This window comes from Idiotropiscis lumnitzeri, chromosome 16 (genome assembly GCF_059441095.1).
Source record: "Idiotropiscis lumnitzeri isolate Australia: NSW breed Sydney's pygmy pipehorse chromosome 16, RoL_Ilum_1.0, whole genome shotgun sequence".
NCBI classification, from domain to species: Eukaryota; Metazoa; Chordata; class Actinopteri; order Syngnathiformes; family Syngnathidae; genus Idiotropiscis; species Idiotropiscis lumnitzeri.
The window spans coordinates 8,100,634-8,121,406 of NC_142406.1; the positions used below are offsets into that span (position 1 = coordinate 8,100,634).

General features: G+C 39.2%; 3 protein-coding genes across 9 annotated transcripts; 1 reads left to right on the forward strand and 2 right to left on the reverse strand.

Moving 5' to 3' along the window:
- Positions 1–1,718: 1,718 nt before the first annotated feature.
- Positions 1,719–7,382, reverse strand: c16h6orf136 (chromosome 16 C6orf136 homolog). Its single transcript, XM_088278526.1, has 7 exons — positions 7,244–7,382; positions 5,404–5,644; positions 4,602–5,276; positions 3,413–3,501; positions 3,127–3,327; positions 2,517–2,586; positions 1,719–2,271 (listed from the first exon to the last, which is right to left on the reverse strand). Exons 2-7 carry the CDS (start codon positions 5,500–5,502, stop codon positions 2,128–2,130), a joined length of 1,278 nt encoding a protein of 425 aa, XP_088134652.1. The 5' UTR covers positions 5,503–5,644; positions 7,244–7,382; the 3' UTR covers positions 1,719–2,127.
- A 645-nt stretch (positions 7,383–8,027) lies between these two features.
- abcf1 (ATP binding cassette subfamily F member 1) lies at positions 8,028–17,680 on the forward strand. 7 transcript variants are annotated; one of them, XM_088319328.1, is made up of 26 exons: positions 8,029–8,252; positions 9,503–9,549; positions 9,642–9,713; positions 9,850–9,988; positions 10,061–10,095; positions 10,167–10,250; positions 10,834–10,875; positions 11,027–11,077; positions 11,163–11,237; positions 11,316–11,414; positions 11,538–11,660; positions 11,734–11,834; positions 11,952–12,037; positions 12,133–12,272; positions 12,350–12,498; positions 12,577–12,660; positions 12,833–12,957; positions 13,053–13,165; positions 13,244–13,418; positions 13,600–13,674; positions 13,997–14,067; positions 14,140–14,172; positions 14,356–14,524; positions 14,670–14,734; positions 15,405–15,477; positions 17,313–17,680. In XM_088319328.1, exons 1-26 carry the CDS (start codon positions 8,192–8,194, stop codon positions 17,477–17,479), a joined length of 2,454 nt encoding a protein of 817 aa, XP_088175454.1. In that variant the 5' UTR covers positions 8,029–8,191; the 3' UTR covers positions 17,480–17,680. The 7 variants fall into 7 exon arrangements, with proteins under 7 accessions (XP_088175460.1, XP_088175454.1, XP_088175455.1 ...); XM_088319329.1 differs by having other exon boundaries at positions 9,850–9,976; positions 10,834–10,881; XM_088319327.1 differs by having other exon boundaries at positions 8,030–8,252; positions 10,834–10,881.
- mrps18b (mitochondrial ribosomal protein S18B) lies at positions 17,674–19,692 on the reverse strand. Its single transcript, XM_088319335.1, has 7 exons — positions 19,575–19,692; positions 19,050–19,206; positions 18,873–18,970; positions 18,714–18,782; positions 18,563–18,629; positions 18,422–18,481; positions 17,674–17,990 (listed from the first exon to the last, which is right to left on the reverse strand). Exons 1-7 carry the CDS (start codon positions 19,650–19,652, stop codon positions 17,785–17,787), a joined length of 735 nt encoding a protein of 244 aa, XP_088175461.1. The 5' UTR covers positions 19,653–19,692; the 3' UTR covers positions 17,674–17,784.
- Positions 19,693–20,773: the final 1,081 nt, after the last annotated feature.

Genomic DNA, 20,773 nt, shown 5'->3' on the forward strand with positions numbered 1-20,773 from the left:
CCCATTTAATGTTGTATTGTCGGAGGAGTGACTGGTTAAGATTAGAAAACAAAATGGATTTAAAAATACTAAAGTTATAAAACGTTTTTCTGTCACTGCCTACGTCAATATATGAAATGTTCCATTGGTACAATATTTAACCTTGACATATTCTATTACAAAATTCAATGTGGATTTCAAAATGCCTGAAAAGCATCATTCCATCAGATTTGTTCACTATGTTCCATAACATCAGCCTCCCAAAGCAGTACAGGTTACACAAATGTTTGTAAAACTGATGAGGAATGAAGCTGATTTATTTCAACAGTCCTTTAGTCTTTATCTTGTCGGCCGACATCAAGTGGTCAAGTCCAGTCACTTTCATTTATAAGGCGCCGATTCACAACAGACGTTTACATATGGAAGTAGCACTCGAACCATGCTGCTTGAACATAAAAATAATTTTTTTAAAAAGCCCTCATGTTAAAGCATTACAGGGGCAAGAATAACTTTTACGTTGTTTTCAATGTGCACGTCAGTATATGAAAGACTTCACAAATGTTCTTCTGGTTGTCATTGTTGGAAACTTTATTGAATATAAACTACAACAACTCTGGGTGGATGAAAGTCTGCGGTGACTTAAATTCTGTCTGGGGAAAGATCATGCAAAACGCACACGGGGAAACTCAACAAAGCAGATTTAGTGCTGCACTCGTGTGGACAGTAAAAATGTTTGAAACAAAGTCAACCCAGGCTGAACCAACAACACCTTTGAGTACACAAGACTAAATATATTGCTAAGTATTTGAAATTGTTTCACCTTAAGTATGTCAAGTGATTTATTTTTTTTGTCTATGGAGTTTTCTTCAGTCTTCAGACATTCTCGGCCTCCCTGCCCTCACACGCATCTGGATTAAGGACTTTCTGACCAACAGACCCCAGACTGTGTTGCTCGGCCCCTACACGTCCTCCACCCGTACGCTGAGCACCGGTTCCCCTCAAGGATGCGTGCTGAGCCCTCTCCTATACGCCCTCTACACCTACGACTGCAGCCCGGCCCACTGTAACAACACCATCGTCAAGTTTGCTGACGACACGACAGTGGTCGGTCTGATCTCGGAAGGTGACGAGACAGCCTACAGAGAGGAGGTCCAGAGACTGACGGCTTGGTGCGAGGACAACAGACTGCAACTCAACATTGCAAAAACAAAGGAGATCGTCATCGACTTCAGGAGGAACAAGACGGTGCCGCCCCCCCTCTGCATCGAAGGCGTGTGCGTGGAGAACGTCCACACGTTCAAGTTCCTGGGAGTACAGATCTCCGATGACCTTTCTTGGACACACAACACCACAGCAGTGGTAAAGAAGGTCCACCAGCGTCTGCACTTCCTGAGAGTCCTCAGGAAATTCAACCTGGACAGGAAGCTGCTGCTGGCCTTCTACCACTCGTCCATCGAGAGCCCAAGAGCCATCTCCATTCTAAACTCTCACACACACACACACGACCACCCTTACCGTGCAGAATAGCAACGTGATGTGTTTTTATATACCCTATTCAGTATTATTTTCCATTGCACTAACTATTCTCTTATTTATCTAATTTATATATTTATCTGAATTATTGTATTGCACTGGAGAGGGGAGCGCTCTAATCTCGTTGCACACTTGAGTACAATGACAATAAAGGGATTTCTGATTCTGATGTCATATTGCACTTGTACAGAATTTTAACATCAAGACAATGAAAATGGGGAATTTAATGAAGGCATTTTCTGGAAACAGTATTTGCTCTTAGGAAGCGAGATTATGAACATGAGATTCTTTTAACTACAACGATACATGCCCAAGATTGATTTTCACATTCTTCTATTGCATCTCGATTAACTTGGGAGGGAAATCGTAAACACATGTTGCATGTTGTAGGATGACTTTCTTTTTAAATCAAGACGTTCACAACACTCAGTTATTAGTAAATGTAAGTGATAGTTGACCTAAACTTACAATGCCACAATTGTGTTGCATTTCATTCATCAGCAGCAATATGAGTTTGTGATACATATATAGTCATGTGTTCCTTTGATGACAATGAAATAGTCTTGTGGACCGTGAAGTGTTGCTGAGATTTGGCTGTTATTCCTCCAACTGCTGTCATTCTCGGACCTGCCACAGCGAGGTCAAGAGCAGGGGCAGCAGATTGAGAGCAGGTCGGTTCTCCTCCAACCCCAGAGCGACTAAAGCGCTGGCCAGGAAGGACGTGACTCGGGGAAGGGCTGGGGGCGGAGCCGGCATCACCTGCACAGAGATGATTGCATTGGAGAGTGAGCATGACATAGTTTGACGTTTATGTTATTACGTAAACCCACAATGATCACAGATACATCGTTAATCTGACTGAATGAATTAAAAAAAATAAATAAATCTTAACTCATTCACTACCAGCCGAGTAAAAAAAAAAAGAAAAATGGATCTTTGACGTCTTTAGCCGTCAATGGTAGTAAATGAATTAAGGCAACCCACCTACACACCTGCTTTCTTACCTTTTCAACTTTATGACAGTGGATGAGTCCGTCATGTCCCACGTTGAACGTGGAGAAAGCATCATAGGACCTATAAAAGATGCCATTTATTCATAATGATTGACGCAAAATTTGAACTCACAAAATGCGATGCCAACAGACTCATTTCGGTTGCGGTTATTAGCTTAGATTGATGCAAGGGTTGGTGTCTAGAAGGTAGGGTGGATGCTTGTTATCAAAAATCATGTTTATTGTAGGAACATTTCACTCGTTAGCTTAAAGTATCTGTCCAGCCAAGATGGCCGATTTTTTTCACTAACAAGTTCAGTTTATATTTTTTTTTGATTGGGAAACGGAAATTAGTTATTTTCTTTTATTAATCCATTCATTTTGGAGAAATTAGGAAATAAGTGACGACTAGAAAAACACCTATTTTTAATGAGGAATATGGCCACGCCCACCTCCGCTCTCAATAGGTTTCGCTGGAGTCATTAAAGGGACCGATTACAAAGATCCAGGCCCTGTCTGTAGGCCGCTGTCAACTGCCGTCTTGATATCAAATATAACCAGTCGGGGTTCGTGTGCGCATTTTAGTAAGTGATGTCAAGCTGCTGAATGTATGTTTGGTTACCTGTACAGTTGTGATTTGTCTTTTCGATAGAAGCGTAGCATCAATGTCAGGAAGGGAAGGCCCCTGAGCCTCCAGCGAGCCTTTATGGTCCCGTCTTCCATATGCTTGGTCAGTTTGAGCACCTCCAGCCGGGCATCAGCGAAATAGAACAGACACGCAAGGCGCCACAGCGAGAGTGTGAGTTGGTATATCGCACGTCCTCTGCAGGGAATGGTCAAGTCAGACAGGAAGTGAGCCGACAAGTGAAGCGCATGTAACAGTCGGAAGCTAAGCTAAGCATCATTACCTGGTCTTGGTATTGAGAATTCCGTTGATGAATTCAATATCGTTGGAGTACATGGTGTAGTCGTGATTCTTATGGAAGAAATTTGGAAGCTGCAAAATATTGGTTGAAATTAGAAATTTTAAAATACAGAATATACCATACGTACCAAAATACTTCAATGCTCATTTTCTTTATGACCACCTGCACACAAATATGTTGCCAGTTACGTTGATTACGAAAAAAACTTATTACTCTACCGATTACTTGATTTTAAGAGTAACTAAGTTGGATTAAAAATTACTCTTTGTTTCATTCATCAAACGCTGACAACCACTCGTAGCATTTTTTTTCACCTTATTGGAAGTACAATTTGAACGGTAATGTTTTTATTAAAACTAAAATAAACAGCGTTTTTGAATTTGTATGAAATAAATAATGACAGACTGGATTTCACTGAACATAAATGAGCTACTTGAAATAAAATTTTAAAAAATTACTCTTTCTTGACTTAACAATTGGATTTTTTTAATATATATTATAAAATATATTAGTTATATAAAGTTATAGTCTTTTTTTTCACCTGCATTTATGATCAAATCCCGTGAAGAACATGCATGCACCCATGATTAATACGCCCCCTTCAAAATCATCCTTAAAAAGCTTTTCTTTTCTTCGATTTGCTGGAATCCTTAATTATCAGAGTGAATAATATGAATGAAGAAAAATTCAAATTAAAGTGTCATTTCTTAATAAGCACTCTGTATAATAACCCCCCCCCCCTAAATTTGTGAAAAGAAAAAAGTGTCATTCATGGTATTTTAAAGTAGCTGTTAATACTGCAATGGGGGGTAGGATAGGATACCTCAGGGGGTCCACACAAAAACAAAAAAAATTTTTTACAAACCCCCAAAAAATACTCAGAAAACTCATATACAAAAAAATCACTATTTTCCCTCTGAAGGACGGGGGGAAAAAAAATCTGAAAATACCCAAAATTGAATTATCTGGTCTTGCACCTGGAGGGGGTCATGGGGTCCAAGCATATTTCAGGGGGGGGGGGGGGGGCAGTGCCCCTGCAGTCCCCTCTCTAGCTCCGCCAGTGACTCTAAAAGCATGTACCAGAACCGAGTCTAACCCCGGATGTGATTAAATGCTTCTTCGCTCGTGACTTGAAGTCTACAGTCAACGAATCAAAATGCAATGTGCATACCTCACTCCTTAGTCTTTCGTATGCCATGGCCAGCTTTTGCTCTCCTTCACTGTCTCCTTCACTATGCGACCCCTCTGTTCTTGCATCATGGCTATACAGAAAGGTGGGGCGCAGCAGTGGATACTCCTCCATCTTGTTTTTCTCAAGTCCAATATCCTGCCTCGAGTTCAGCCTGCCAAGGCCCATCGGTTCTGTTCCCGGGGAATGGAAACAGTAAAACTGAGAGCCGCATATGAAAGGTGCGGGGCAGCTCTCCGCTTCAAACAGGCTTCGAAAACAGCCGTGCTGTCTCTTTTGTGGGCGTCCGCTGCTTCGCCTGACGCTGATGTCGTCCTCTCTACTGCCGTCCACCGTGGTCAATAGGAAGGAAAACTCAGAGGATTTGTGATTCCCTGGAGCAAGTAACTCTGCTAATTTAGTCTGACCAAACAGCGGGATCTCCACCATGGTGTGGATGCCACTTGACTCATTTGGTCGCACCAGCACGCACGTGCTGAGCGACTCCTCCCAGTCCTCCTCGTGGTAAGCAGCCCTCTGCGGCCAGCTGGCATGATGGAAAGGATGGGATAGAACTGGTTGCTTAACCGTCTGATATCTCAAGCTGTTGGGCAGCGCCAGGGCCCATGATGCACTGCTGAGAGGACGCGTTGGGCAGATCCACTGCAAATCAGCTGGCTGAAAGGGAACCAAACTCAATTTATCTTGAAATGAAATCAAAACATTTTCTTAAGCAGGTGACATGCTCATATTTCTCAACAACAATCAGTAGACTGTATTAACTTTCTTTCAGCGAGTTAATTACCTGACTGAGACTCCTAACGTGCTTCGCGATGGGCTGCCTTCTGCCATGGATGCGGACACATCCCACCCAGAAGGCAACACCGCCTCTGCTTACAGCCATTCACCACAGGGGCTGAAGCAACCCCGGTCAGTATGTCACCATCACCCGTGGCAAGGCTGCAAAGTGACGTCGAGGATCCTTCTGATCGTCGCAGTGTTTTTAAATCCAAACTACAGCTGTGGTTCGAGGCCTCCTCGTGAACCTAAATATAGACACAAAAGAGAAAAAGTCACACAACTAACTGAGGCCACAACACATTACATATTATACTCCATCCTAGGGTCACCAACATTTTTTAAACTAAACGCGACATCTTGGATACTGATTAATGCAAATGATTAAGAGTTTGAAGTAACAAATGTGCTCAAATGTTCTAGTTAAATATTAATAAGTTACGACACAGATCATTTTAACTTACTAAGCCATGTTTCTAAAAGGCACACAACCAAGACAAATACAAAATTAACCAAAGCATACTTTATAGAACAGGTTTAATTCTTTAGATTGTCTTTTATGTGTTCATACAATACAGTGCCAATAAAAAAAAAAAGAAAATGTGTCTAAAACAGATTAATGCATTCTTCCAATTCATTTAGGGGCTGTACAAATCTCAATCGAAACTTAAATCTGTGACTACTGATGTTGATCATCAGGTATTGTTTTTAACCATTTAAGGTTAGCATTTTAGAAATAAAAACATTTAACTAGAACACTCTAAAATGTAATTGCAAACAGCTGATTTATTTGTGCGTATTACTAAACTGACACTATTAACACTGCATGTAAGTTGGTTCATTGAGTTAATCATTTTGCTCGGTAACTTCAGTCAATCCTAAATTTGGAATGTTGGCAAAAATACAATATTTTATATAGCTTAGCCATTGCATGACATCCATGAAATCAGAGGTATATCTTTGTGTTTTGAAACATTTGTATACATGACTGCACTGACATTTCAAAGTCTCTACTAACACATGACCTGCAGCAGACCACAAGCTTATAATAAGAACCCGTAGTGGCAGCTAAAATTGAATTAACCAGCCAAGAAGAAACTACAACTGTCCTCTTCAAATATAGGAGTGGAAAAAAAAAGGTTGCTTTTTAGCATGCATTGAGATAAGCTTCTTTATATTTTTTTGGTTTAGGGCATGTCCTTCTTACCTGACAAAGCATGCTTTAAGTATCTGTTAGCATCAAATATCTACTGTATATTATTCAAGTCACATCACATTTCAATGATAAAGTGTAAATATTACAATTATTTTATTGATCAGGTTTAAGGATAATATGCATGTGCTTGCTATGGCATGTGACCAAGATACGGTTATAGGACTAGCTACATTATGGTGTAAATAAAATAATTTCCTACAACAGGTATGAAGAGTCGATGTCACATGCAACAGTATTAAACACAATTGAATCGTCTAAATCAAATGTAGCTGTCAGTAAATGTATTTGCAAATGCATATCATTTTCCTAGAATCGCCAAACAATCCTTATGCCCAAATATTTACTTTAGTAAATTTCCAAATAAGATCTTTTCCAGCATTTATCCACAACAATGGCATTATTTTGCATATGCCGGTTGGTTAGCGCTAGCAGGGTACTAAGACTGTCAAATGCTAAGCTAACTAGCAGCGAGCTCGTCCTGGACAGATACAACCCTTGTCATTGTAAGCGTCACCTGTCGAGATATTTTAACAATACATCGGCCATAGTTGTACTGATCACACGCTGTGCAGCCTTTACATATACGATTATCCCAAATATGAAATAGTGCGCTTAATTCCAGCTAACTTACACAAGTGTCATCCAGTCTTGTGTGCCCTTGCCTGGCCAAACACGCCTCTTTAACTCTCAGGAAGGGGTAATGCTACCTTCAGGGACTGTGGGGAAATTGCTAGATTGTAGTTGCGCATTCCGGGTGCAGTACGTATTTGTTGCTAAAACTAAAAAAGGTCAGAGAATGTGCGAGGGGTGTGGCGTAACGTTGTGTTTTGAAGAAGTTTGCTTACGATTTTATTCAAATGTCTTTCATGTCTTTGACGTTAACGGAACGTGCCAGCTTTACTCAGTCTGGGCAGTGGTGTGTTTTGTAATCTAGGAAATAAAAAAAATCGATTTCTCTCCCGAACACACAATGTGACCGAGAATGCAGAAGACGCACAAATTACATACGGTATAATGATTACGAATAATCAAAATTGTTAACGAATAACATAATCTGCTCTTTTGTCAGTTCTGGTTCGTTCTAGCTTTTCAAATTACAAAGCAAAATATTACGTGTATTAATTTAATTCTACTGAAAGCAACTGACTATTTCATTGTTTAATGCGATGTGACTTGTCAAATTTAGTGTAATAAAAATACAAAATAAAATTGAGTGTAGTATAGAAACTAGGCTACAGTTACTTGCAATCACATCTCAAACAATAAAGCATGAAGGTGCTAAATTTAGCATAGAAATGTACTCATGCAGGACTGAAGTTAGAACAGCCTCAAATAAATTGGAATGCCCGATATTTGTTTTTTGTTTTTTTTTCCTCCTCAAAGCATGTTTCTTGCAATTCACACTCCAGTTGAGCTGAGAGCACTAATGCAGCATTACCCTGGTTTGTTGACCACCGAAGAAGAAAAGGCAGACGCCGAAGAAGAAGTATCTTCACTCTACTGGGCCGCATGACATCTATTGGCTCTGATACCGGTTTTGCTTACGACTTTCGATTAAATTGTCAGTTTACGAAACAAAATGCCAAAGAAAGGGAAAGAAGAAGCAGAGTGGGTGGGCGATGAAGATCCCCCGACAACAGGTCAGATAAATTAGTCATTAGGGTGGGCTTGGTCGCCAAGCTAGCAGCCGGTGGCGGTAGCTTAAACTATCAATTTAACAACTTGAACGTCAAATATTTACTTGTTAGTGCAAGCAGTGGTATGTATCTATCGTAAGAAATGATCTTTCCAATCTGAATAATTTGGGGATGTGATCAATTCAACCGAATTAGCATCATTAATGAATCGTTAACTTTGAAACTAGCTTTAAATGCCTTTATTAATCATGAAATGAGCCAAACCTGCTTAAATCGCCGAGGTTGTATAAGTTCCTATTTGTATCACACTAAATATGTTGAGTTGAGCATTAAACTGACGTTGGCAGTGACGCTTCTGTCGAGTCATGAAAATGATGCAATGCTGTCAAGAGCACGGACATTCATAGTTGTGTTGTTTAAGACAATAAAGCCTGCACACGAAACTGGTTCCCCTGTAAAAAAAAAATCGACATTTTTGCAATAAAAAGGCTCATCAAGGCTATTTCAACTCACTTACTAGATTAAAATACAAACTCTGAAAACTCCCCATTTCCAAAAGTGTTACCGGTAATTTAGAGTAAACTCTATACAATGTTTTTTTTTCTGTGCACAGAAAACAGTTGTCCTCTTAAAAGTGCCCATACTAAGTTGAAGAAAAAAAAAATGTAGCAAAGTTTAATGCCATCAGATTTTTAGGATGACACATTTGCCACAAATACTTCTTGGAACCACAACTTTAAACAAATCTCATAAGGATGGCGAATAATTTACTTACTTTACTTTTTTCTATGCAGCTCCTGTGTTGTATTTTGCACCTTTCAGACCCCAAAATTCTAATTTTTAACATCAGTTGACCATATCCCTCTCTTGTTTCGTCTTTTTTTTGTCACAAGTTGAAAACACTAACAAGTCCGAGCCTACCGTTGTTGAATTATGGTGTTAGAAATACAGATCTTCAATAGATGTCCATTGAAATGCATTGATGAAGTGAAATAGTTCATGTTTTCACAATATTACATAAGAAAACTACTTTTTGAACTTAACTTGTGAATTAGTTCAAATTTATTGATTCAAATCTATTGAACTGTACCTGGTCTTTTTCTGAAAACTACGGTAATGTTAGCTATTAAAATACCTTTACAAGTACCGAGACAATTTGCTGTTTCTATTTTTCTGATAGACTGACCTAATTTCTAACATGTGATTTCACAAGTTTTCCCCATTTTGAGATCCAATGCTCTTTCACTCCACAGAAAAAGCAGTGAAAAAGGGGAAGAAAGATAAAAAGGGGAAAAAAAGTGTGAGTACTTCTCAAAGTGTCAATCTTGCTATTTAAAGTTTCATCGCTGACAATTGTCACACTTGGATTCACTTAATTTGGTTTTCCTTCAGTTTTTTGAGGAACTCCAGACAGAGGACAGACCTGAGAAGGAAGTTGAGGTCCCTGCGAAAGATGCAAAACAGGTGATCTATACTTATGTAATATCTTCTAAATGTTCTTGTCGGTTTTCGGCCGTTGATTCCTTTGTGCCTTTAACTGGGGTCAGTGCATCTGTGTTCTGTATTTAAGCAACTCGTGTTCTCAATTCTGTCTTTTCAGCCCCATAAAAAGAAAAAGGACCGCCGGAAAGGAAAAGGTGGAGATGCAGGCAATGACAGCGATGAAGATGTTATGCTGAAGCTAAAAACGCTCTCAGTGCAAGCTAGTGACGAGAAAGATGAGCCTGGTAGGAAGAATGGTGAGCGAGTTGTTCCGTCCGATTTATTCATCACAGTTGGTAAACAAAGTGCCTTTTTTTTTTTCCTTTCAGTTGTCGCCCCCAAAAAAGGAAACAAGAAGAACAAGGTCTGTTACCAGCAACCGTTGCCAATGATTCTTCACATGCCGGCTGTATAAAGCATTTGTGTCGTCCTCAGGGTGCTAACATTTTTGCAGCTCTCGGCCAGAGTATTAGTGATGAGGAAGACAACTCCGATTTGGATGAGGAAGATAAAAAAAAGGTACCATGTTGCTCTTCAGATGCTGTTACGTGAGATTTTTTTCATTTAATTTTTACCAGAGCTGGGCACTTGGCCGTTTTTTGCCGTCAGTCCCTCGCTCTGTGGCCGCTATCTCGCTTCCCTTGCGGCCTCAACCCTCCGCCTTATTTTAAAAACTTGTCGTCCCCCGACCCGTTTCGTCTCATTTTTACAAACATAATTGTGCTTACTATCTGCAAATGAATATCGGCTTCAAATATCTATTATTGTTTACAAAATTAGAAAGTTGCTCCACAAATTAAGTTATTAATTCGCAAATTGATCCGCTAAGGAAAATATATATTTCATGCCTTGTGAACTATATTTTCTAGTATTTGAGTTTGAAGCTAGATGAACATGCATGAGATCCCGACCAAAAGAGAGGTGTTTTTAACTCATTTACTGCCATTGACGGCTGAAGACGTCAAAGATCCATTTTTTTTTTTTTACTCGGCTGGTAGTGAATGATTTAAAATAGATTTTGATCATGCGTTTGTAAATGTATTGCAAATTGTCATCATCATTTCCGGAGTATAACTCTACAGTTTGTGCATCTTGCATACAGGAGGCTGAGAAGGGCAAGAAAAAAGATAAAGCTAAATCTAAGGTGCAGGTGGGTGCTTTGCGGTGTCTTCTGTTTCGGTGTTTTCTGATATAAATTTCTTCTCAGTTCACTCTTTTCTATCTTCTTTGTATTTTTTCCCTTTCCTGCTAATTCTGGCTAACAAAAGTTTTTTTGCATACACTTTCCTTTCTAGTTGCTAGAAAATGATGAGGATGAGAAGCCAAAGGACAAAATGAAAGCAGTTGTATGTAATGTTCCTATCTCCCATTTTAGTTTTCATTAATTTGCCATTAAGTTACGATTAAACTCATTGTCAAACATCCCTGCAGAAAAAGACACCTGCTGAGGAATCGCGCCACGAAGAAGACGAGGGTGACAACAGCGACGCGGATGACATGATGATGGTTCGTATGCGCTTTAGGTCATTTCGGCTCTTTCTTTTTTCTGGGTCTGTTTCTGAACCTTTGTCTACGTCAAACCAGAGTGCTGAAGATGTCATTGCCGAGCAGGCCAAACAGCAACAAGAGGATGACCCCTTTTCCAACCTTAGCAAGAAGGAAAAAAAGAAGAAGAAAAAACTGGTGAATTAAGTTAAAATATGTTGGAGCATCCCGTCAATGTGAAATATCTCAACATAGAGGGTATAGTATTTGATTGGGAAAAATATTATTCGTTAGATTCTAATGCGTCTTTTTTGTTTATAGATGGAGTATGAGCGTCAAGTGGCGAGCCTCCGTGCCCAAAGTGCCTTGGAGGGAGATTTCTCAGTTTCCCAAGCTGAAATGTCCTCCAGACAGGCCATGCTAGAGAACGCTTCTGATATCAAGGTTAGTCTCTGCTTTACGAATGCTGAAATCATTTACTTTCTAAAGTAACTCAGTCATTTTCTGTGTCGTGTAGCTGGAAAGGTTCAGCATTTCTGCTCACGGCAAAGAGCTTTTTGTCAACGCTGATCTCCTTATCGTGGCGGGCAGAAGATATGGTTTGGTTGGACCAAATGGGTAAATTCAAATTATTTGTTTATTGTCAAATTTGGGACATGGGTTTTGTTTTGTGGCAGGTGCATGTGCATATTGTAGAAAATAAAATAAAATAGTTTGAGCCATGTTTACTTCCAGCAAAGGGAAGACCACATTGTTGAAGCACATAGCCAACAGAGCGCTGAGCATTCCCCCCAACATTGACGTGCTGCTTTGTGAGCAAGGTAAGAATGTTCTCTCTGCCATTTATTTATTGATTGATTTTAAAGCAATTTGCTTAGTTCCATTCACACATGCTTATGTTTACGTGTGCAATCAGAGGTGGTGGCCGATGACACGCCGGCAGTTCAAGCAGTGCTGAAGGCCGACACCCGCCGTCTGAAGCTGCTGCAGGAGGAGAAGCAGCTTCAGGCTCGCCTGGAGAACGGAGAGGACAGCGTGGCAGAAAGATTAGACAAGGTGATTACAAATTTGCATTCGCAGTTATTGTACGTCTCGAAATCAGTTTGAACTAATCTGGTTGTTTCGTCTTTCAGGTTTATGAGGAGCTTAGAGCGATTGGAGCTGCAGCAGCTGAGGCCAGGGCGAGAAGAATATTGGCTGGCTTGTCATTTACCCCCGAGATGCAGAACAGACCCACCAAAAGGTTCTCCGGAGGTTGGAGGATGAGAGTTTCGCTGGCCAGGTTGACCTTAACTCACTTGTTGGAAACTGATGAGTATTTGACTTGTGAAGATTTATTCCTCATTGATCACACCCGCAGGGCTCTGTTCATGGAACCCACCTTGCTGATGCTTGATGAACCCACCAACCACCTGGACCTGAATGCTGTCATCTGGCTCAACAAGTAATCAAATAAATAAATAAAAATCCATTTTTTTACACATTTTGAATATATGTAGAGTAGAATAGAACTCAGTCAAATAGAAACCGGCACGAATACCTTGCAAGACGCTTAAGTTTTAATTTTTAACAAGGCTCCTCATTTCTGTTCATACATTATCTTCTATTCCTTGCAGCTACCTTCAAGGCTGGAAAAAGACTCTGCTCATAGTTTCCCACGACCAAAGTTTCCTTGATGACGTGTGTACTGACATCATGCACTTGGACAACCAGAAGCTGTACTATTACAGAGGGAATTACTGTAAGTCTTTAAAATTATCGTACATATCAATTGAATTAGCTGGGGTGCTGAAACAAGCAGCAATTTTTTTTTAAATTTTTTTTTTTTTTTTATAGTGACCTTCAAAAAGATGTACGTCCAGAAGCAAAAGGAGCTCCAGAAACAGTACGACAAGCAGGAGAAGAAACTTAAGGATCTGAAGGCTGGTGGCAAGTCCACCAAACAGGCCGTGAGTTTGGGGCTGCCCACCTCGCCGAGTGCTTTTACTGTATCTGTCTTACACGTTTACTTTTAACGTTGCTTTCAGGAGAAGCAGACGAAAGAAGTGCTGACGAGAAAACAACAGAAAGGCAAGAAGAAGGGAGGTCAGGAGGAGGCGAGCCAAGAGACCACAGAGCTACTGAAGAGGCCCAAAGAATACACCGTCAAGTTCACCTTTCCAAATCCTCCTCCTCTTTCGCCACCCATTCTGGGCTTGCACAGTAAGACAGAATTCCTTGGGGTGTCTTTTGCACATGACACGTTGAATTTGCAGGTTTAAGATTTAAAATAAACTGACATTACTCTTTGTACAATTTCTGTATTTAGATATACGAGACGGATATTGAATGTGCAGGAGTACAAATATAATACCATAATTGTTTTGTTTTTTTTTCCTTCTAGGTGTTGATTTCGGCTACGATACTCAAAAGCCACTCTTCAAGAATGTAGACTTTGGAATTGACTTGGAATCCAGAAGTAAGATTGCAGTGACTTTTTGCTAATTTATTTAATTTTGAAAAAATAACAAATAAATCCCGCTAATTACAATTTTAAGATTGTCTGTCTAAATATACCTAATGACAATTTATAGTATTATTTAGAATTTGTTTAAATTGTGTGGGTGTGAAAGACTGTGGGGAAAAAAAAGTAAAAAGAGATTCCAGTAGGTTTTTCATTTAATTATTGGATTATTTTTTTTCTTAATCTGGGCTATCTGCTCTTTAAATCATTTTACACGTTGTTGCATCCAGACATTCCGATGACAACTTTCATTCTTCTTTCTGACACCTCCTTCCAGTTTGTATAGTTGGCCCAAATGGTGTTGGGAAGAGTACATTGCTGTTGCTGCTCAACGGGAAGCTAAATCCTGTATGTATTTAGATTTTTGTTGAAGTTTAATTAGGTAGTAATTGATGAGTGACGCTTATTTGTGTTTTACAGAATAAAGGTGAGATGAGGAAGAATCATCGATTGGTAAGTGTCAGTAATTATTTGCGGTTGAGATTTACATTTCTACTACTTATGTATTGGAAATAATAATCATAATATTGTTCAAGACCTATACAAACCAACTGAAAAATACAAAAGTTAATAAATGCTATTTATTATTCCCAGACGTCTATTTTTACGGTTTAACTGCGTTCTTATTGCTTGCAGAAAATCGGCTTCTTCAACCAGCAGTACGCAGACCAGTTGAACATGGAGGAGAACCCCACCGAGTACCTGATGAGGAACTTCAACCTCCCCTACCAAGATGGCAGGAAGTGCCTGGGTCGTTTTGGCCTGGAGAGCCACGCCCACACCATTCAGATCTCAAAACTGTCCGGTATTGATCGTGCATTTGAAACCTAACACACTCATTTGCCTTCATTGATAATTCTCTGACTGCGTAGTTGTTATTTTTATATTACTTTGTCGTCCTTGTTCACTCGTATACAGAAATGCTCTGATGGTTTGTTGTTTTCTAATAGGTGGTCAGAAAGCTAGAGTTGTGTTTGCTGAACTTTCCTGCCGCCAGCCGGATGTCCTAATCTTGGTAAGCTATAGTGAATTAAGATGATATGGGCATTATCTTTCCGCCAAATGCATGACCAACCGTCATGTTTTGCAATTCTAAATTATATGCGGCCCTACTCGTCTAAACTCGATATTCTGAATCATTTTGTGCTTGTGTCGACTGAAAATGACATCACAGTGCGTTGTTGTTTTTATTTGAGAAGGATTGCAATCATGAGTGATGTAATCACTCAAACTACTTGAATTCAAATAACAGTGGTTGATAGTGAGAGGTAACCGAAGCTTCAAATCTGCTTCATGAACCAGTTGTAGTATTTTTGGACTCCTGTAGAAGGCACTCTCTCTTCAATATTGGCCTGAATGCTCACTGACTTGCCATTTTTTAAACCCTTTATTTAAACCAACTGTGCCATCTACAGGACTCAAAAATACAACAACTGGTTCATGAAGCAAATTTGAAGCTTCATTTTCCCATCACTAGTGGTTGATAGTACAAGTCCTCTTTGGCTAAAATAAGAAAAGAGTGTTAGATATTTATACGGGTGCAGTATCTTGTAATCTTATTCGGTCATGTAATGAGATTACAGTTTACCCTTGAGGCCAGGCTGATTTCAACCGCGTAACTGAGCCAGCCTTTAAAATCTATTGTTGCGCCACAAACTGAAATGTTTGCCTATCTGCTCTTACAGGATGAACCCACTAACAATCTGGATATTGAGTCCATTGACGCTTTATCAGAAGCCATCAATGAATACAAAGGAGGTATGTGGACTATGTGCCGGGGACATATTATGGAAAACTGATTTGAATTGCTTGTGTACAAATGGTTGGTTGGTTGGTGAGTGGGAATAATACCAATGTTTGTATTCGCTTTGTAGGTGTCCCAATAATTTTTATTTAAAATTTTGATTCAGGACTCAAACGTGGTTTGTTCACTGGTAGTGTCTGCATCGTTCTTGTTAGTGTTTTGCATTGTAATTTGGTAAAAACACAATCCATTGTAAATCAATTGTCTTTCCGGTGTTATTTTTGGTGGCCATTTTAGTTTTAGTCTTGGGCTTTTGGATGAAAAATGCCTATTAATCGTAATTTCCATGTGAATAGTTTTTGTCAACAAAAATTCAAAAAGGTTATTAGTCACTTTTTCTAATCAGTACTAGAGTAGATGTTTATTTAATAAGACTTTTCATAATTTTGGCAAAATAGTACCATATTAAGAAAATAGAAACACCTTAACGATTAAACAAGTAAAAAAAATAAAATTACTTAATCACAGCGTGAATTGCATCCACGCTTTGCTGGGTATGTGTGAATATTTTAAAGTGTATTGGCTCGCACAAGGCCAGCATTTTCAGGAAAACAAAAGATAAAGATGAAGATGTCCTTTAATAGTCCCCGAATGGGGAAATTTGCAGTTACAGCAGCAAAGATATAGATCACACAGAGGCGGCGGCGTAATGTAGCCATTAATGTATAACATTAGCAGCAGACATTCATAAAAAGAATGCAAATATACACAGTATATACGTATATACACAGATCCCAATGTATATACACACTTACATCCCACAACATATACAAGTGTAAGGAAACACTCCTAAGATCTCTAATCTCGTTGCACACTTGAGTACAATGACAATAAAGGGATTTCTGATTCTGATTCTAATATTAGTCCATGGTATAGAGGGGAAATAAATAAAAACACTGCAATGATAAAAAAAAATACTGAAATGATAGAAAATACTGCAATGATAAAAGTACTGTAATGGTAAGAGTACAGCACAGATAAAAAAAAAAATACTGCAATGATAGAAAATACTGCAATGATAAAAGTACTGGAATGGTAAAAGTACTGCAATGATAAACGAAATACAGCATTGGTCAATATTTAAGTACAGCATTGGATACAGCACAGTAGTAGTGTGTATTTCATTCTAGGACTGCACTAATGCCAGCTCGAACATTTCATATTTCCCTGTGACAAATACTAAGAATGTTATGACTTTAAAACCAGTGAAAATGCAAAAATTAATGTACTTCTTCAAAGGTAAAACGGGTTCCAGATGTTAGGTGTCAGGTTCTTGTCATGATTTCGTCACCAAAGAGCCGCTCTCAACTCTCTCACACACACACACACGACCACCCTTACCTTGCAGAACAGCGACGTGATGTGTTTTTATATATCCTATTTCGTATTATTTTCCATCTCACTATTTATTCTCTTATCTCATTTATATATTTAACTGAATTATTGTTGTATTGCACTGGAGAGGGGAGCTCTCTAATCTCGTTGCACACTTGAGGACAATGACAATAAAGGGATTTCTGATTTCTGATGTTTAGCTATGACAGATCATGTCGAAATGGAGGAAAAAGGTTGTCAACCTAATCGTTTACTCACCGTTAATGAAACAAATCTTGTTTAATAGTTGCCTCAAAGTACATTAGCTTCTTGTTTTCCCTTTTCACTCAAGTGACCATGTGCAGTGCAAATGAAACAATGGAGATGTTAATCAAACTCTGTAAAGGTACTGCTGTCACAAAAGGTTGATAAATGCATCTTCATAACCATCAGCGTGTCCTCCTCCTCTGCCCAGCTGTGATCATAGTGAGTCACGATGCCCGTCTGATCACGGAAACGCAATGCCAGCTGTGGGTGGTGGAGCATTGCTCAATCAACCAGATCGACGGCGACTTTGATGACTACAAGCGGGAAGTTCTGGAGTCCCTCGGCGAGACCATGGTCAATAAGGTTAACCCGTGATTCCCCAGAGCAGTTGTGGGAGGAACATGTCGCTATCATCTGGACTGGTTTCTTAAACATTATTTTCTGGACTATATTCTGCATAATGACCAGATAATGGAGTGCAAACCCTGCCATCCTATGCTTTTAAATATGGAAGATAAAATAGTTTAAATCATGCTTTGTTGGTTAAGAAACAATAAAATAATCCAGTTTTTCCCACCTTTGTGTTTTATTGTTTTCTATTCACATCCATGATACAATGTAATAGATTCAGATGATGATTAATTGACTATAAACAAAGTGAGCATGTAGTACTTGGTTCATCATACTCCTGGCTTTAAATAAGCCTTATAAGTCTTCCTGACTTTAGCAACTTCTTTCTCATCCGGTGTTATTTCACCGTACCATGTATACCAGTCGTCACCAGACGTTAAAGACGGGGCAGGCGGTGTGAAACCCACAGCATCGTGGCAATTGGAGTAATCTTCACCTGCAAATTCCACATGGGGAATCTGAAAGGGAAGAAAGCCTGAAACGACAAATGTTGATCTGATAAGTCTGGACCTGCAATTCTTTGAAACCATATGCTATATTTCTGTTGTTTGAACAGATACCAGAAGCTGTGGAATGTTGCTATGAAGGTTTATGGCGACAGACTCTATACAACGCTAATTATGTCACGATCACTGCCTAAGTGGCTCAATGACATTCCCACCTCTCCCTCTGATTCAGCCAACATTACAGATGGGTCCTCCGAAGGTCGCTTGGTAGTCAGTCATTTGTGTAGTGCACACATTGCTGGCATCCCACCAATAAGCTTTGAGCAAGCTGTAGAACCCACTTTAAAAAGCAGATCGAACCCACATCTGGGTTGCAAGACAAGCTTTCTACCACTGAGTGTTATTTGTCTACTTCATCTACAACTTCCTAAAATGTATTTATGAACATTACATATCGTACCATGATCTCGAGCTGTGTTGATTGCCTCAGTCAGCTTCTTCTGCTGCTTCCTACACACACCTGGGAAAATCAGAACAGTGAGCCAATTAAGGATTTTTAGTCATCACTACATGTTATTAACAATATGCACTTGTGCCTGACCAGTACGAGTGGGATCATACACCACACCAGTGTGGGGGCTGATGAACTGCTGCAATAGCTTCACATTCTGTGAAATAATGCATTTGTTTTATAAGCAATGATACCACAAGAATAACACTGAAGTACAACAAAAAAGTTACAACCAACCCACCTGATGATGAATAATCACGTTTGCATCCCGACATATTGGACAGGGATTTCCACATATCTTGTCTCCTCTCTAAACAAACCCAACAATTATGAGACTTTTATTGGACACTGTGTACCAAAAATTAAACATCCCTTCAAAGCTAAATTAAAAACACTTTACAATGCAGGTCTTGCGAGTCTTCTGTGGGGGAATGCCTCCTTTGTGGTTCCTCCTGTAACCTGCCCACACTGGATTGGTTCCATACCTCTCAATGTACTCTGCCAGGGAGGTTTGATTCATTGATAAGTATGCACAAGTGTGCAAAAAAAAGGCTCACTCTCACATTGTGACAAATACCTTCACTGTCCAGATAATCCCACGGCCTTTCTTTGTAGCGAGAGAGTGCCCCGGTTTCCTGGGTTACAGCCTCATCATTGAGTGTCACTGCTTGGCAGAAAGAGTGGCTTGGAGGTGCAAATGGACGAAGAGATGGGCACGTTCTTACAGAAATCCCCTGTAAAACAAATGAATTGTGGAATGGATGAATAATTAAAAAGTGTGTGTGTGTGGGGGTGTGTGTTATAAGGCATAAAGAATGTGCCCAACGAAAACAAATAGGGTGAAAATTTGATGAATGTGAATGAATATATATTATAAATATATATTTTAATTAATATATTTTGAGGAAACAAACACAATATAGTGATAATATTTTATTTGGGGGATTGTTTTCACAGTTTCAGAATGTCGTTGTTAGCAACGGATTAGCCTACTGATTAGCCTCGTTTATTGCTTAACATAGAAAACTTCTAATTAAAGAATAAACAGACTGTCAAAATACGCACCAATAGTATGGAGAGAATACGTTCATTAATATATTACCTGACATTGTCGCAGTGGATATAAAATAGAAGGGATGCGAAACACTGCCCTGACAACACTTGGGAAGGAGGCAGCCATTTTTCTTTATGCGTGAAGGTGAAAGGTCATTCTACTTCCGTTTCTTCCTGAACAGTGGTTTGCAAACGTTTGATAGTACATTACCGCCACCTATTGATCTGTTTTGATTACTGCATGACAGCCTGCTACAGTTTGTCTATGGTGTAATTATATTAATACATTATAGTATCTAATCCAGTTAACCTCAGGAATTCAAATAAAGGTATAATGATTTTATCATTTGCTTGTTTTCTCAACATTCTTATTTTAAATGGCATGCTTCTCTTTAATTCACTCCCCTTTTTATGCTCCATAACATGTTGAATTGATTCCATTTTGTTACATTTTTCACATTTACCATCTTCTTACGTTCCCATAATATAATGAGCTTTTAATTACGTAATCTTTACGACACACATCCATAATCTATTAAACTAGACCCAAAACGTGACATTATCACTAATTTTAATCTGCCCTCGCACCCCTGTTTGCCCACACATATTTTAATATATGTTACTTTTTTCCCCACACTATTCAATCTTTACATTATTATTTCCATGTTAGTTTAGAATTAACCTTTAAATCCTTTTATTTAGCCATCTCATTCCTTTCCTTTGATCTGATCAACTATCCTACACCGAGGTCCCATTGCCTCTACCTCCCCTTTTTGCTTTGCTCTGTTCCATCTTTCCTGTTTACTACGGTATGGAACAAAGGTCGATATAACAAACAAGTCACAACTGCATTATTTTTCAGCGTTCTCAACGTGTGTCGAGCCTCATTCGCTGACAGCCATGACGTCATCGCTTGCGGGAAAACATTTATGGAAATACATTTATTACTTCCATAAACGCACGTTGAAATGTCTAATTACTCCCAGAAACGCACGTTGATATGTCTTTATTTCTTGTTTGAAGCAGATTAGTACTTTTTAACACGTTCACTATGTGCGCCTATGAATGCGGATATAGCGTATCAGTTATAAAGCAGACGCCATTTTGAAGACATACAACAACTACTATATACGTATTTGAGAACGTTAACGTTCCGGTGAAATGTGAAATTTCTTCCATATATATGTAATTTTATCAATGCTGAACCGAAACACGTGAATTATCAGATGTAATTTGATGGGATATTGA